Source organism: Phalacrocorax aristotelis, chromosome 4 (assembly GCF_949628215.1).
Source record: "Phalacrocorax aristotelis chromosome 4, bGulAri2.1, whole genome shotgun sequence".
Taxonomy (NCBI): domain Eukaryota; kingdom Metazoa; phylum Chordata; class Aves; order Suliformes; family Phalacrocoracidae; genus Phalacrocorax; species Phalacrocorax aristotelis.
Window position 1 is genome coordinate 3,332,993 of NC_134279.1, and position 13,039 is coordinate 3,346,031.

Here is a 13,039-nt window from a genome sequence, read left to right on the forward strand (position 1 = left end):
CGAACCAGGCTGGGCAGTAGGAATCTGGGCTCTCCGTAGTTAGCATGAGGCTGCTAAACAGCGGGTGACACAAAAACCAGACAGGTCAGGGCACCCATGAAGCTCTGTAGCTGACGAGATGGGTCTTCCCTTACAGCCAATGGCTGTATTTCAAGCCAATGTTCCAGTGAAAAAATGACTGGATGCCATCCTCCCCATCCTGCATGACAAACCTGTCAAAAGGGAATTGCCTGGATGTCAGCATGTGGAGCACCTCCTTGCTCCACTGGGCAGGAGTACCACCCCCCTGCCCACCGTGGGAAGGGGTTGGGTTTTGGTAGATGTCCCCAGGTCCACGTGGACTTCTGCAACCGCGATGAGGCTGTGTGCCTTCTCGTGGCTGCCTCAGGAGCTCTGGCTGATTCCTCCTGTCAGTGTGATGGCTCAGCTGCTGTGGGAATCCAAAAGAGTTCATACAGGCTTAGGAGTCATTAAAGATGACCTGCAGGGGGAAAACATCGGGCTCCTGGCCTGTTTGCTTGTTTGTGGTTTACAAAGGAGTGGCTCGAGCTCTGTCTGGGACAATGGCTAGTGACCAATTCCTGTCTTTCCAGACTCATGCCCCCCTTTTAAGCTAATTGTTATTCCTGCTAGTAATCTGTTGGGCATGACTTAAATTAATGAATTTAAGACTGCCAAGTTATGCTGTTGCCAATATTAAACAATTAGAAAGACCAAAGGAAAACTAGGAATATGATCCACGGCTCGAACAAAATAAACAGCTGGAACCTTCCTATCTTAAAAAAGAAAATATGATCAGGAATAATCATAGTTACAGGTTATAAAAAATCCATTCTGATCAATGCCACGAAGACTTTCTCCGTCGTATAAATGCGTAGAAACATAAAGATTATAAGGTGAGGAGAAATTCCGAGACAGCCTTTTAATTGCTAGTGAATATTCGCTTCTCGTAATGTCCACTACTTCACTTGCCGTAAAACTGCGTAGCCACCTTAGAGCAAACAACTACGAATACTCTGTTCTATAATGGTATGTAGACAGCGGGTTACTGAAGCTGAATATTTTCTGTAGACAGTTCAGTGAGCCTTTGCGAGGTGAGTTTCTCCAAGGTTGTCCCATGGCACTGGCATTCTTTTCAGGTGTATTTGAAAGCCTCCATCACGGTCAAGGACTGCGTAACGGCAACTGCTATTGTGTTCCTGATTGACCGGTTCCTATATTGGATTGATGCCTCCAGCAAACTTCTTCAGATCGCCAAGGGTCTGCACAGGCTGCAGCCCACCACGCCGATCGGTCCTCAGGTGCTCATCCGCCAGGCTCGCCTCTCCGTCAACACAGGTACCGCTCCGCTGTCTCTGCTCAAGCCCAATTAGGAACTACTTGACTTTGAAGAAGACACTTTGTCCCTTGCTGGGGATGACATGCTTACGGCCCTGGTGCCATCTTTTCAAACGCACAGCCCGCTCCCAGCCCCCTTGAGCCCTCCTAGCTCCTCTCACTAGCACAAAGGGGCTGGTATAAAGGGTTTCAGAGCCAAAAGCAGGAGAGAAAATTGTGAAAGGGTGTGGAAAATACTAATTGGAGCTTTTGTTCCTTAACAAATCTTCCCTGCTGGTTTCAAACAGGGATATCTGAATTGCTATACTTCTGACCAAGGGCCTTTAAATAGTAAATTAGAATCCCGGCATTTTCTCTGCACTGTCCCAGCTGCTTTTTTTTCTTTTGTCAGTGGGACCACTTGACTATGCAAACAATGCAGCCTACAACCCCTCGAGGATAAACTGATTTTAAAAAAAAAAATTTTAAAAATCCATCATTGCGATAACGTAGGCAACACCTGAAGGATTTTTAATCCATCTTCCCACTGTCCCATTGGGGAGAAGAAAACAAAGCCAGACAAACTTGCTCTGAAAAACCCAACAGAGGAACACTTTATTTGTAGAAGAGAGAACTGTAAGTTCCCTGCATAGCCATTTCTATTTGTGGCCGTGGGCTTCCCGTGCTCCCATTGCCATGGCATCTGGGTAGTGGCACGCTCCCGTTGATGGGCTAGTTCAGCTGTGACACTGGCTGGAACAGCCTTTTTGAATTCAGCCGGGCAATTGAGACAAGAAGCAAGGTTCAACATGAATCAAGCTGATCAAAGTAGACCTTAAGTTGTCTCCTGCAGCCCATCAAGCCTGCCACGGGTGACTCCACCCACGCAACAAAACCTCTGAGCAGTATGACAGGGAGCCAAAAGGCAGAATCCCCACTTTGTGTTGCATGCTGTGTCCTTTCTATGGTTTTTTGGCTATATATTCTGTGCTTAAGATGGTTTTTAAAAGCTAGGTACAGAGTGACAGGGAGGCAGCATAGCCTGCGGCTAACGCTTTTGGAGGTGGGACGTCAAGTCAGCTGGCTTTGAGGTGGATTTGCAGAGCTTCCTTCCTGGTAAACTCCCCAGTGAGACCAAAATGGGTTTCGAAAGCCCGTGTTTCCTTGGGACAAAATCCAGCAGCTCTGTTGCTGAAGGAAGCAGGTTAGACTACTTCCTTCTGGAGCAGGTATAAGAGCAGGGGATCCCAGCTGGTGGGGTGGCCAGCAGCTCGGTGCCTGTCCCGATCTTGTTGCCACCTTCCCTGCTCTGGGCAGCAGCCCAAGGCATAGGGAAGAGCAGAGTGAGAAATGAGCACCTGCCTACAGCACAGGGCTTGGGTTTAGTCTAAGGCACAGCCCTAGCTTCCCCGGTAAAGGAGAGGTATCTGTTCTTTTCCTCTTGCAGTTGGTTGGCTGAAGCCGCACCGTAGAACATAGACAGCATGCGCAGAAATTCAATAGAAATACCAGAGCTTGACTCGAGGAAGACTTTCTCACGTTTTAAGATTACATCCTCTTCCAGGAAAGTGTAGGGTTTTAAGTAAAACAGGTATATGTGTAATCTCATCTTACTGCGCAACCACGTATTATGGAACGTAGTGCACGTACGTTCATGACTATTGACAGCAACAAATCCATGTGCAAGTGATGTCGGGATATATCAGGTTACATATCATGCAGCTTCTTGACGAGATTTTTCTGAAGCAATTATCTGGCTAGAAAGAGTTGCCTTGTGAACATTTTCTGCAATTTTTGTTGTATACGTGAAATAGCCTGTGTCAAAGAGATTCCTGAGCGTGAGGTAGCATCTGCAGCGCGTACTGAACTGGAAAGTTCAGTCTAAGTGCGGGCACACTGGCAGTGCCGGGAGGAAGAGTACAGTTTGCAGGGGCTTTCACTGATGAATATTTTTGTTCACTTCGTGCCACGTGATACATTTTTACATTAATTGTCTATTTTTTTTTTAATCAGGTAAACTCTTAAAAGCCGAATATATCCTAAGCAGCCTTATTAACGCCAATGGAGCAACAGGTACATATGTATTTCTTTCCCAGTTTCGTAGTTGCTATTTTGGTGGGATTTTTGATACTAAATTTAACAGTCACACAAGCTTCAAATACAGCCGATCCGACCACAGCAATGACTCCTTACATCACATTTCTCTTTTCTTTACCATTCTTTGCTAAAATGTGGAAACTTCAACTTTGTTTTGAAATTTCCATAATTCTTCTTTGTATGTCTTCACTTGGGTGGGAAAAATATTCTGGATTGACAGCCTTCCTACTAATCTTTGTCCAGGGAATTTTAAAATAACTTTTCTTTTTCCTGTCAAAAAACTATAGCATGGGTCATGCTGTTTGTTTCAGATCTGGAGGGATGTGTAGTATTTCTAATGGTAAGAATTTGTTAATTTTTACAGATATCTATAATTATTTGTTTGTCTTTGAGACAATATATTTTAGGGGTTTATATCTGTTTTCTCTTTTTTCTTGGGCTCCAGGGTTTACTTAATCAATACACTCAGGCTTCTCTACAACCATGAAACTTAGAAAATTTAGGAAGCCTGTTCTGGGTTTTGTTGGTTTGTTTTCTTCATGTGAAACTGAGGTTCTCATAGAAGAAGGGCCTTTGTGCAAGAGGGCTTTAAACAAAATACCAGCTATCACTGTTCAAGTAGGACTGGCTATGCAAAACATTGCATTTCAGCTCTCTTGGGATTATGCTTTTATTTTAAGATTATTTTTGTAATGTCCAATGGCAACACTTGTTTGTTTGACATTGAAGATGTGTTGTTGAACAGATACTTCATGCTGAGAATCGTAGCAAAATATTTGCAATACTTAGGAAAGCTTATTGATTTTATTTCATATTCTATTTGGAAATCCAATATAGATTTGGTAACGAAAGCCTGTGTAACTAATCATTCTGTGTTAACAGGAAAACTTTTGGTTTAATCTTCATGAGGTGCCGATATCTGAAAAGAAAACATGTTTTGCCAATGGTTAAAAGGATTTTGCTCTGCTGTGTATACTGGTGACAGCAAGGTTGTCCCATATTAATCCTTTAGATGGGTTTTTAGTGGAACTTTGTACATTGTATATATAAAATGACTTCTTGTTACTTCACAGAAGAGACGTACCTTTTACTTTTTAGATTGTTTTTATGCTCTGTATAGCTGTCACTCGAGCTACATGCCCATATATCTGTCTACTTGTATTCCTTAACACACTGTCACTTTGACTGTAAGTCCTGACTCAGAGCAGCTGAATTCAACGAGGAGAATCCTGGCGATTTACTGGGACTTAGCTTGCCCTCAGAGGCTTAAAATGACAGCAACATTTTTCATTCTCTACTGAGTTTTGCCACTCTTTCTGCAGGTACCTGGCGATACGCTAAGGAAAGCGATAGGATACTTGTTCAGTCAGTCTGCTTACAAATCAGAGGACAAATTCTGCAAAAGCTTGGTAAGGCTTTTTTCTCTAAAGGTCTGCTCAAGGCTTTTCCCCTATTTTTTGTTTTCCCTTTGCAGTCAAGCATTAAAATGGAACATTAGGCATACGTTCGAGCTTTAGCTTGTGTAGACCACCTGATGCCCATAACACAGCCACAGAAGGTGAGTTGTACACCCTGTTTGCATCAAGGACCTAGTAAAGCCACGTACCGAGCAAATGCATTTTAGAAATTATTTTACTGCTAATCTTACCAGAATTTGGGGAGCAGTCTGAAATGTTGTTCCCTTTTGCCCTGTGCTGCTCCATGTTTGCTAACGCTTTTCCCAAATTTGCTGTTCCCAAAGGCATGCAGCAGTTTATCACAGGTACATCACAGCAATTTCCTTTCCGTAGACGAAAAAATCCCTACTTTTCGGTGTGATGGGCTTCTGTATTCAGGGCTTGGTACTTGAGGCCAACAGCCTTAATTTTAAGCTTTTGATGTGACCTTTCATCTTCTGTGACTGTTGAGCTGAAGCCTTTTATGACCATAAAATGTATGTTTATGCACAGCCAAAAGCTAAAGGAAACTAATAAATGTTCAGCGTCACCAAAGCAAAAAAAATATGCCATGGGATAGCTTTATACTGTTTTGAGGGCTCCTGACTCAAGGAGATGTAAAATAAACTATCAAACGGCATCTTGAGCAGTGAATCTGCTTAGTGACTAATTTTCTCACTTATTTCAGGGATGTGGTATGAGGCAGCAGAGTTGATCTGGGCTTCAATTGTGGGATACTTCAAACTTCCTCAACCAGACAAAAAGGTAGTATTTCCTTTTCACTGTGGATATCCTTACCAATCTAATAATCATGCCAGATTAGCTTTTGTTTAGATTAGAAAAGTCTTTTAGCACTAATGTTTCAATTACACACCTCAGACTCAAGGTTAACACGCGAGACAAATATTCTAGCCGAAGTCTGTATTGCACATAGTTTCCGCATGCATACACAGGCTTACGGACACCTTTTTTTCCTTCAGGGGAATGAAAGTAATAGTTTTCATTAAGCAGAATCCTCTCAAGTGAGCCATCACCCAGGCTGTCACAGGTGCCTCTGACCAGGGCAGACTAATACCAGAATACAGGCATAGATCTTATATATTAGGAGTAAGGCTAATTTGTTGTAACGAGGCACATCTATTTGCTGAGCCGCATTACACTCTCTGTTGTGGGTGATGGCACTCCGGTATCTGAACACCTCGCAACAACTGTATCTGTCTTTAACACCTTAGTGAGGCTTGGCCGCACTAATCTTCCGGCTGTAGATGAAACAGTCACACCGTGTGTCCGTAGCTAAACAGGAATGTGAACCTAAGTCTTGCAAGTCCTAGGGTGATGCTTTAAGGAGTTTTGTAATTGCTCCTCAGCATAAGATATACCACAAAACCAGACCTTGTCACCTCTCCTCTGCCATACCTTAAAGCTCAACCTCAAGCTCAGAACGTTTCTATGGGAGCAAAGATGTGTAGTGAATTTTGTGGAAAGCATACAGATACTTCCCGGTGTTCTTAAGCATATAGCTGGGCAGAGCCTTAGCTAGCACGTGCAGATCAAACCTTCCAGAGAGAGACAATTAGCAAGCTCATACATCTATATGTTACATGTTCATGTCTTATTTTTTAATTGGTTCTGTAGAAACAAATTACCAGAAAAACCCCAAGAACTCTTGACTTTTGTCCAACTCTATTTGGTTTTTTAAACAGTGCAATAAGCTAAGGAAGTGTTTTTGTTTCAAAAAAAAAAAAAAGCTTGTTTTCTTAGGCTATTTGTGATGAGGATTTCTTACTTTATCATCTCTCTACATGTCTTTACCTGTTGTTGTTTGTTTTTTTTTAAAGACTTGGATCAACCAGCCAGTTCTTAAACATAATTTTTGGCTTTCTGAAAAACAACGGTAAAGTAGATTGAGTCTTTTTTTCAGGTGTGATTAGCCAAGGGCTTAATGCTGCTTTTGGTGATATCACAAGGCTTCCCTTTCATTGTCACAAACAGCGCCTCGGGAAAATGCTGTGCTATGGAAAATGCAATGCCATTTATGTTGAAACCTAGAGCTAGTGGTAATAGGGATAACTGCCACTCATGGAAGGTCATACGTGTCCACTAGGCTACGCTTTTGGCAAGTTGAAATTAATAAAACCCTACCAAGATGGTGTCTCTGTATTTCTTAGCAGTTCTTCTCTTTGGATCTTGCTTGGTTGGTTTAGGTTTTTTTTTTTTTCTGGTATGATCTGCATAGAATCTACTTTATTGTAAGCAGTAAAATTCAAAATACAAGGGGAAAAACACTATGATAATTTTCCATTTCTTTCTCAGGGAATTGCTACTTCCCTGGGTATTATGGCAGACGTCTTTGCTTCCATGAATGAGAAGGATTACCTACGCTTTAAAACCAATGCTGAGATCGACCTGGTAAGACTTGGTTTGGTATTTGTATGTGTAGGTTCTCCAGATGGACTGTGTGTTGTTGACCCAGATTTGCCCACGCTTTGTTCTTCCTCCAGTTCCTCTCCTGTGCAGAGAGGGCTGAAGAAACTTCTGTTGCTCCTGGTGAAAAAGTACATAGGCGCCTAGATGGAAGAATGCCTTGCTTCAGGAGAAAGAAAACATTAAGAGTACTTACAGAGCATGTATGCCTGAGTCTGTGTAATAGGTAGAATATTTATAGAGTCAAAAAGTGACACATCGATGGTAAACCTGAGCAAAAAGGCTCCTGCAGAAACAGTCCTGGCTGTGATTATTTAAGATACGATGTCCCGCTCTTTCAAGGCTCAAAGGATTCGGGGAGCTCTGGGAACCTACAACAGTCAGGAAACAATCCCAAGCTCCTTGCTTACCAGGTAGACCCATCTCTTTGAAAAGAAGGCCTTTGAGATGAGGTTTTCCTTCTTGTGGTTTGTTTTTTTTTTTTTTTCATATCACTAGAGCCTGCTGCGAGAGTTCAATCATCGCTTATTATCAGCTGCTGAGGCCTGCAAACTAGCGGCAGCCTACAGCCAGTACACCCCACTGTTTGTCCTCACAGCCGTGGTGAGTATTAGTCTTCATTCTGAAAGTGTTATTTGTATAAGAGAGTCCAGGCTATTGAATCTGACTCTAATCCGGCTTTCAACCATTGCATCATACAGGGTATTGTGTCTGCGTTGTGGGTGTGATGCTGTATGTTGCTCTGAACTCCAATCAGAAGCTAAGCAGATGGGCAGAAAGCAGTATCTATCCACAGAGTGAGGATGGGCTTTCAAGCCCATCTGGGAAATGCTGCTTCTCCTATAACTACTGCTATATTTCAAAGGAAAAAAAAGAGCAAGATTATTTCCTCCAGGAAACACAGCAGCAAGCAGTTAGTGCTGATGTTTTGCTTCAAATTGTATATGGGGAAGAAACATATTTTTTTCTTCCCTTTAGTTATCTTTGACAGAGGTCCGGGTTTTTAATTCCTTCATTCCTCTTTCATCCCTTCCCAGAACATCCGTGGGGTGTGTTTGCTGTCCTACAGTCACTCCAAGGACTGTCCCCCAGAAAAGAGAAAGTTTTACTTGTCTGAAGCCAAAGAGTCCTTTGAGATTGGCCTCCTCACCAAGAATGAGAAGAGTCCGGTCCCCAGCAAGCAGGAGCTCCATAGTTTTATTAAAGCGGCTTTCTGCCTCACAACTGTGCATCGATGGCTCTATGGGGAGAGTGAGCAACTCCGTGAGGTGTGCCAGCTGTGTAGAGAAGCCATGGGAAAACTGCATTCATACAGCACTTCATTTACAGAAGTGGAAGAGAAAGGAAGGCTTGCCAGAGAGATCATGGCTCTGATCACATCTGTGAAGAAGCACCTGCAGGTGGAAAGCTTCCCTAATTCTGATGCCAGGTCTTACGTTCCAGACAGTTATAAAGGCACAGTGGAAAAACCTATCCTGCAACGGGAAGTCAACTTTGAGAAAATCCTTGTCATGCATTCTCAGCATCACCTCTCCGTGTGTGAAGTGTTCAGAAATACTTGCAGGATTCATAAAACTGCGTCAGGAGAAACCCAAGTGGGAGCTTGTATCACAACCTTAAGAACAGAAACCAAAACCACGGACACTGCGTGTACTACTGAAGAAGTAACGTACCAGAGGAAAGGCGCTGCAAAAATGCTGAATTTGCCAACAGCAGGAAGTAGCTCAGAGAGCCTCAGTGGCCAGAGAAATAAATACATCAGTTCTGATGTGAAGAAAATTTCCTTTGAAGAGATTGAGCCATTAGGAATAGAAATAAATGATGCAAACGGTGTTTTCAGCAGACGGCAAAACAGGAGTCAAACCACTACCTCGGAGAGCTCTTGGTGCAAGCTGTCAAAATCAAGCTACTCATCCAGCTGGGAGGAGCTAAACTGTAATAGCAGCAAAGAGCCTTCCAGGGAAGGGCAGCAGCAGGAAAAGGGCTCGGCAGAGGAGCAATGTTGCACAACGGAATCTGATGAAAATGGTCAAGCTGCAAACTTACACTCATTACCTCCCAGAGCCTGGCATCCTTCTCCTCAAGAGCGTCTGCGTAGCTCTTGGGGATCTCCTCAGCCTTCCGTAGAGGTGGATAAGCCCCTAGCTGGGAGGCTGGTAGAGAAGGCATCTCTCCATGGAGAAGAGCTGCAGGAGGGAAGACACCATGGAAAGAGCTCTTTAGAAAAGAAAGCAGGGGAGGTGAACAACTCTGTTCCTTCCCTCTCCACCCCTTACTCGGTTCCTCCCAGGGTGGAGGAGGAAAAGGAGTCTTCCTCCCGAGCGGAGCTGGGCTGCAGGACCAGGGAGGGAGGCGGTTCCTCAGCCTCCAGGTCTCAGAGCCGCTTTGTGTGCGTCCTCCCGGAAGGAGAAACTGCAGATAGCACAGAGGATCCCTCGTTTGATGTGCGTCCCCCCACAAACAGGGGTGCCTCTGTACTATCAACGAGCATTGAGCTGAAAATGGCCAGCAACAACTCTGTGTGTGACTGGCTGAGGAAATCCACCATGGTGGGAAATGGATCCATCAGAGTGCCTGAAGTTGACACCCAAGCAGAAACACGAGATGACACTGAATTTGATTTCATCAGTATTGGAGGCTTAGTAAACAGCTATCCTACAGCGTCTGTTCCAGAGCATCAATCAACTCCCAGTGGACTGACAGCTTTGCCCTCGGGGGAGAAGGTATCCGTAACTGAGCACTTTGACTGTGCCACTACTGAAGAAGATGAAGAAAAGTCTCAGGATGTGGTGAGCAGCAAGAGACAACCCAGTTCATCTCTGAGTTCGTGGTGCAGATCAGCACAGATGCCCAAGAGTTCCCCTGAGAGTCCATTTCTGAACCCAAGGGGAAGTGGTTTTACCTTCGCGCCTGGCAGAACACAGGAAGAAATCCTTGAAGCTCGATTGCTGGGGGATGATGATTATATGCAGCTTCTGGCAGGGGTAGAACATAATTGGCTTGTCCAGAGACTGAAGCCTACTGGAATTTTTAAGTCTAAACAGCTTCATAAAGCATACTGTAAGTTTCCACAGTGATGGGCACTTTCATGCAGTAACAGGTACTCCCCCAGAGAACAGTCCTCACTCAGGCTTTTTAACACAAAGTTCTAGTCATTGTTTATTAGGACTTAATTTTGGGGTGTTTTTTTTCAGTTCTTGTATAAGAATTTTAGCAATAGAAAAACACTCCCTTGAACAGTTTTCTCCTATTCCTTCTTACCCATTTGCAAATCAGTCTCAGCTTCATGGAAATGGGCTCCATCTCCATGCCCGCTCAGTCCCTCCTGCTTCAGTCCCTTCGTGCAAGAGGTAACTGAGGCTGCTTGAACTCCCTGTGCCAGTTCATCAAGCCCTTTCTACCCCATTACTTGAGTCTCTAGTTTTGTCACCCATTTAGATTCCACGTTTCATCCCTGCAATCTGTGTAAGATAATGATTATTAAGTTAGTCATAAGTAACAGCCATAGCTTAATATGCAGACACTTGATCAATATCCTAAGAAATACCGAAGCTAGGAGCAACACCATGCTAGGCTGCCTCATGGAGTTTATTAAGTAAAACACACTTAAGGCTCATCCTCTCTTGCATGTCTCAAGCCTGTTCTGCAATTTTTTTTGTCCTTAATGTAAAATATCTAATTCTGCACCTGGATACCTCTTAGCATACGTCTTATAGCCCCGTACTTTGCTTTCAGAGGAGCCTGGTTACCTTTTCTCCTGGCTGCTGGTGATTTTTATCCCTCAGCACAGGCTTAGAGCAGTCCTGTGGAATTGTCCGTTCTACTCATGGTGTTTTCTTTTTGTAGCTGCTCTTCTTTTAAAATACTCAAAGAAATCAGGCCTCTGGACAGGCCAAGAAACAGCTGTATTCATTGGGGACTACCTGAACGTGGCAAAGGAAGGCAAACAGAGAAGTGCGTTTTGGATCCACTTCCTGCACCAAGAAGAAATCCTGGGAAGGTATTGAGCAAACCAATTCCTGAAACAAAATGTTTATCAGTGCTACTTCTGTGTAAATATGAATGTAAACTGTCTGGTAAGGTTAGTCTTATACCTGTGATGGGGCTAGTCCAGTGCCTTGATAGACAGTAGCTTTTACCAGGTATTTTCAGAAGATGGTACACGAGTACTTGGACAACTACAGAAATCGTAGTCTCAGAGGGAGAAGGTTGTTTCTTTAGCCTGTTTCAACCTAGTTTACATTTGGTTAGATTTTGATTGATTTTCTGTAGCAAGAATGTTTTATGGCTTCCCTAAATCTCTTGGGGTTTTGGCAGTCTTTCCCATCACCCCATGTAACACTCTATTTTTTTAATTTCTGTGAAGAAAAAGCTACTTCACTGTTGTCTTCTTACAGCTGTGTTAGTGTTTGTTTACTTATGGCAACCTCTAGGCCTGACTTCACCTTTGTCTGTGCTGGGATAATCTCATGGGAGCTTAAATGTTGTTTCCTTTTTTTTTTTGCCCTCTAGCTTTGCATTAGAGAATTAGCAATGTAGATTTATTATATATATATCTCGCAATACCTAGAGGCAGAAAGGTGTTTCAGTTTATTTTCTTGAATTTTAGCAGCAGGTTTATGCAATGGATGCATCTGCTCTTGAAAGCAGGATTAAAATCACCTATTTGCTTCATAAAGGCCCCTGTACCAGGAGAGCTCTGCTAATGGCTCGTTTCAGATTTTGGATTGTTGTTAGAAGTAGCTTATGAATTATTTTGGTTAAGAACAGTATTTTAAGTACCTCTGAGTCGGGTCTCCCTTCAGAGTTAAGAAGAGCTGACTTCAAACGTTCCAGTGTTATGAAACCCCCATCCTAGGATTCGATTGATCATTACAGCATTTCATGCCTGTAAGAGCTATAAGAGAAGAAAACCACAACTTTAATCACTGCCATTTTAAATGAATCACCAACAGCTGGCTTTGCTTCTGAACAGCCAAGCTCTGCTTTGTAGTGATGTTTCTGTATCACAAGGAGGGCTTCCCAAGCGCAGTCTGCTGCAAATCTGGCTATGCCAAACACTCCTCTCTTTTCGCATAGGTACGTTGGGAAAGAATATAAAGAAGAAAAAGGACTACTTCATCATTTCAGTGACGTGGAACGGCAAATGACTGCGCAGTACTACGTGACGGAATTCAACAAAAGGCTGTATGAGCAAAAGGTCCCTACCCAGATCTTTTATATTCCATCTGCAGTACTCCTGGTAAGAACTGTCGTCTTAGCAATATAAAGGAATTGATAGGGAGAGTGTCTTAAGGCCATTTTCAATTTTAAAGTAGTAGCAGTTAAGCCACCTCTCAATGACATGCTGTCATTCATGTGATCTTACCTGGTAGCTGCATTTGCTCATTCCAGGACACAGGACACCTACCCGCAGAGCTACAAGTTCATGGGTGAGCTGGCAGAAAAGATGTCACATCCTGATAGAAGTCAGAAACTCACTTATAAATGAAGCCCAGGAGTTACACAGCCTTTTATATCATCTAACAGCACATGAACATCTATTTTCAGGCGTAGTTATAAAATCTGAACAGCAAAGTGACCCACTTAGAGCGCCACAAAAATGTCTAAACCTCACTAGAACGCAGCAAGTGAGGTTCCTGCAGACAAGGTTATTCGCTGCAGGACAACTTTGAGGCCTTTTCTGCATTTCAGGAACACAGGACTGAAATGGACTTTCTCGTGACTCATCAGGTCCAGTGCCCTGACACCACAGGCAACCACAC

At 43.4% G+C, this 13,039-nt stretch overlaps 1 protein-coding gene across 1 annotated transcript in view; it reads left to right on the forward strand.

Moving 5' to 3' along the window:
* The window catches only part of ALPK1 (alpha kinase 1), a 49,809-nt gene that overhangs the window by 30,927 nt on the left and 5,843 nt on the right, over positions 1-13,039 (forward strand). Inside the window, exons 4-12 of the mRNA XM_075090071.1 lie at positions 1,140-1,338; positions 3,331-3,390; positions 4,737-4,823; positions 5,539-5,615; positions 7,164-7,259; positions 7,773-7,877; positions 8,312-10,334; positions 11,121-11,274; positions 12,354-12,516. Of these exons, the coding sequence (XP_074946172.1) occupies positions 1,140-1,338; positions 3,331-3,390; positions 4,737-4,823; positions 5,539-5,615; positions 7,164-7,259; positions 7,773-7,877; positions 8,312-10,334; positions 11,121-11,274; positions 12,354-12,516 (2,964 nt within the window). The remainder of the gene's footprint in view (positions 1-1,139; positions 1,339-3,330; positions 3,391-4,736; positions 4,824-5,538; positions 5,616-7,163; positions 7,260-7,772; positions 7,878-8,311; positions 10,335-11,120; positions 11,275-12,353; positions 12,517-13,039) is intronic.